This window comes from Mesitornis unicolor, unplaced genomic scaffold, assembly GCF_000695765.1.
Source record: "Mesitornis unicolor isolate BGI_N332 unplaced genomic scaffold, ASM69576v1 scaffold18603, whole genome shotgun sequence".
Taxonomy (NCBI): domain Eukaryota; kingdom Metazoa; phylum Chordata; class Aves; order Mesitornithiformes; family Mesitornithidae; genus Mesitornis; species Mesitornis unicolor.
Genome location: NW_010172776.1, coordinates 1 through 288, shown reverse-complemented (window position 1 = coordinate 288; position 288 = coordinate 1). Strand labels below are relative to the sequence as shown.

General features: G+C 71.9%; 1 protein-coding gene across 1 annotated transcript in view; it reads right to left on the bottom strand.

Annotated features, from left to right (window-relative positions):
- The window catches only part of SNAPC1 (small nuclear RNA activating complex, polypeptide 1, 43kDa), an 8,325-nt gene extending 8,210 nt beyond the window's left edge, over positions 1 to 115 (bottom strand). Inside the window, exon 1 of the mRNA XM_010180521.1 lies at positions 7 to 115. Coding sequence (XP_010178823.1) covers positions 7 to 115 — 109 coding nt within the window. The remainder of the gene's footprint in view (positions 1 to 6) is intronic.
- Between the last annotated feature and the right edge of the window lie 173 nt (positions 116 to 288).

The window sequence follows — 288 nt, the reverse complement described above, 5'->3', positions numbered from 1 at the left end:
GGAGCGGGCCCCCCCGCCACAGCTCGGCGAAGCGCTCGAAGCGGACGGTGTCGGCCTCCTGGAAGGCGCCGAGCAGCTCCTCGCAATCCACCTGCAGCCCCGGCACCGAGCTCATCTCGGCGCTCAGCTCAGCTCACCCGACCGCGCTCCGCTCCCGACCCTCCGCGCACGCGCAGCCTCCCCACAACACTCACCTCCCCCGGGCGCCTGCGCGGGTTCTCTGCGCATGCGCATTTTCCGTCCCCGGGGAGTACGGCTTGGGATTCTCCATGAGGGGAAGTCGCCCCG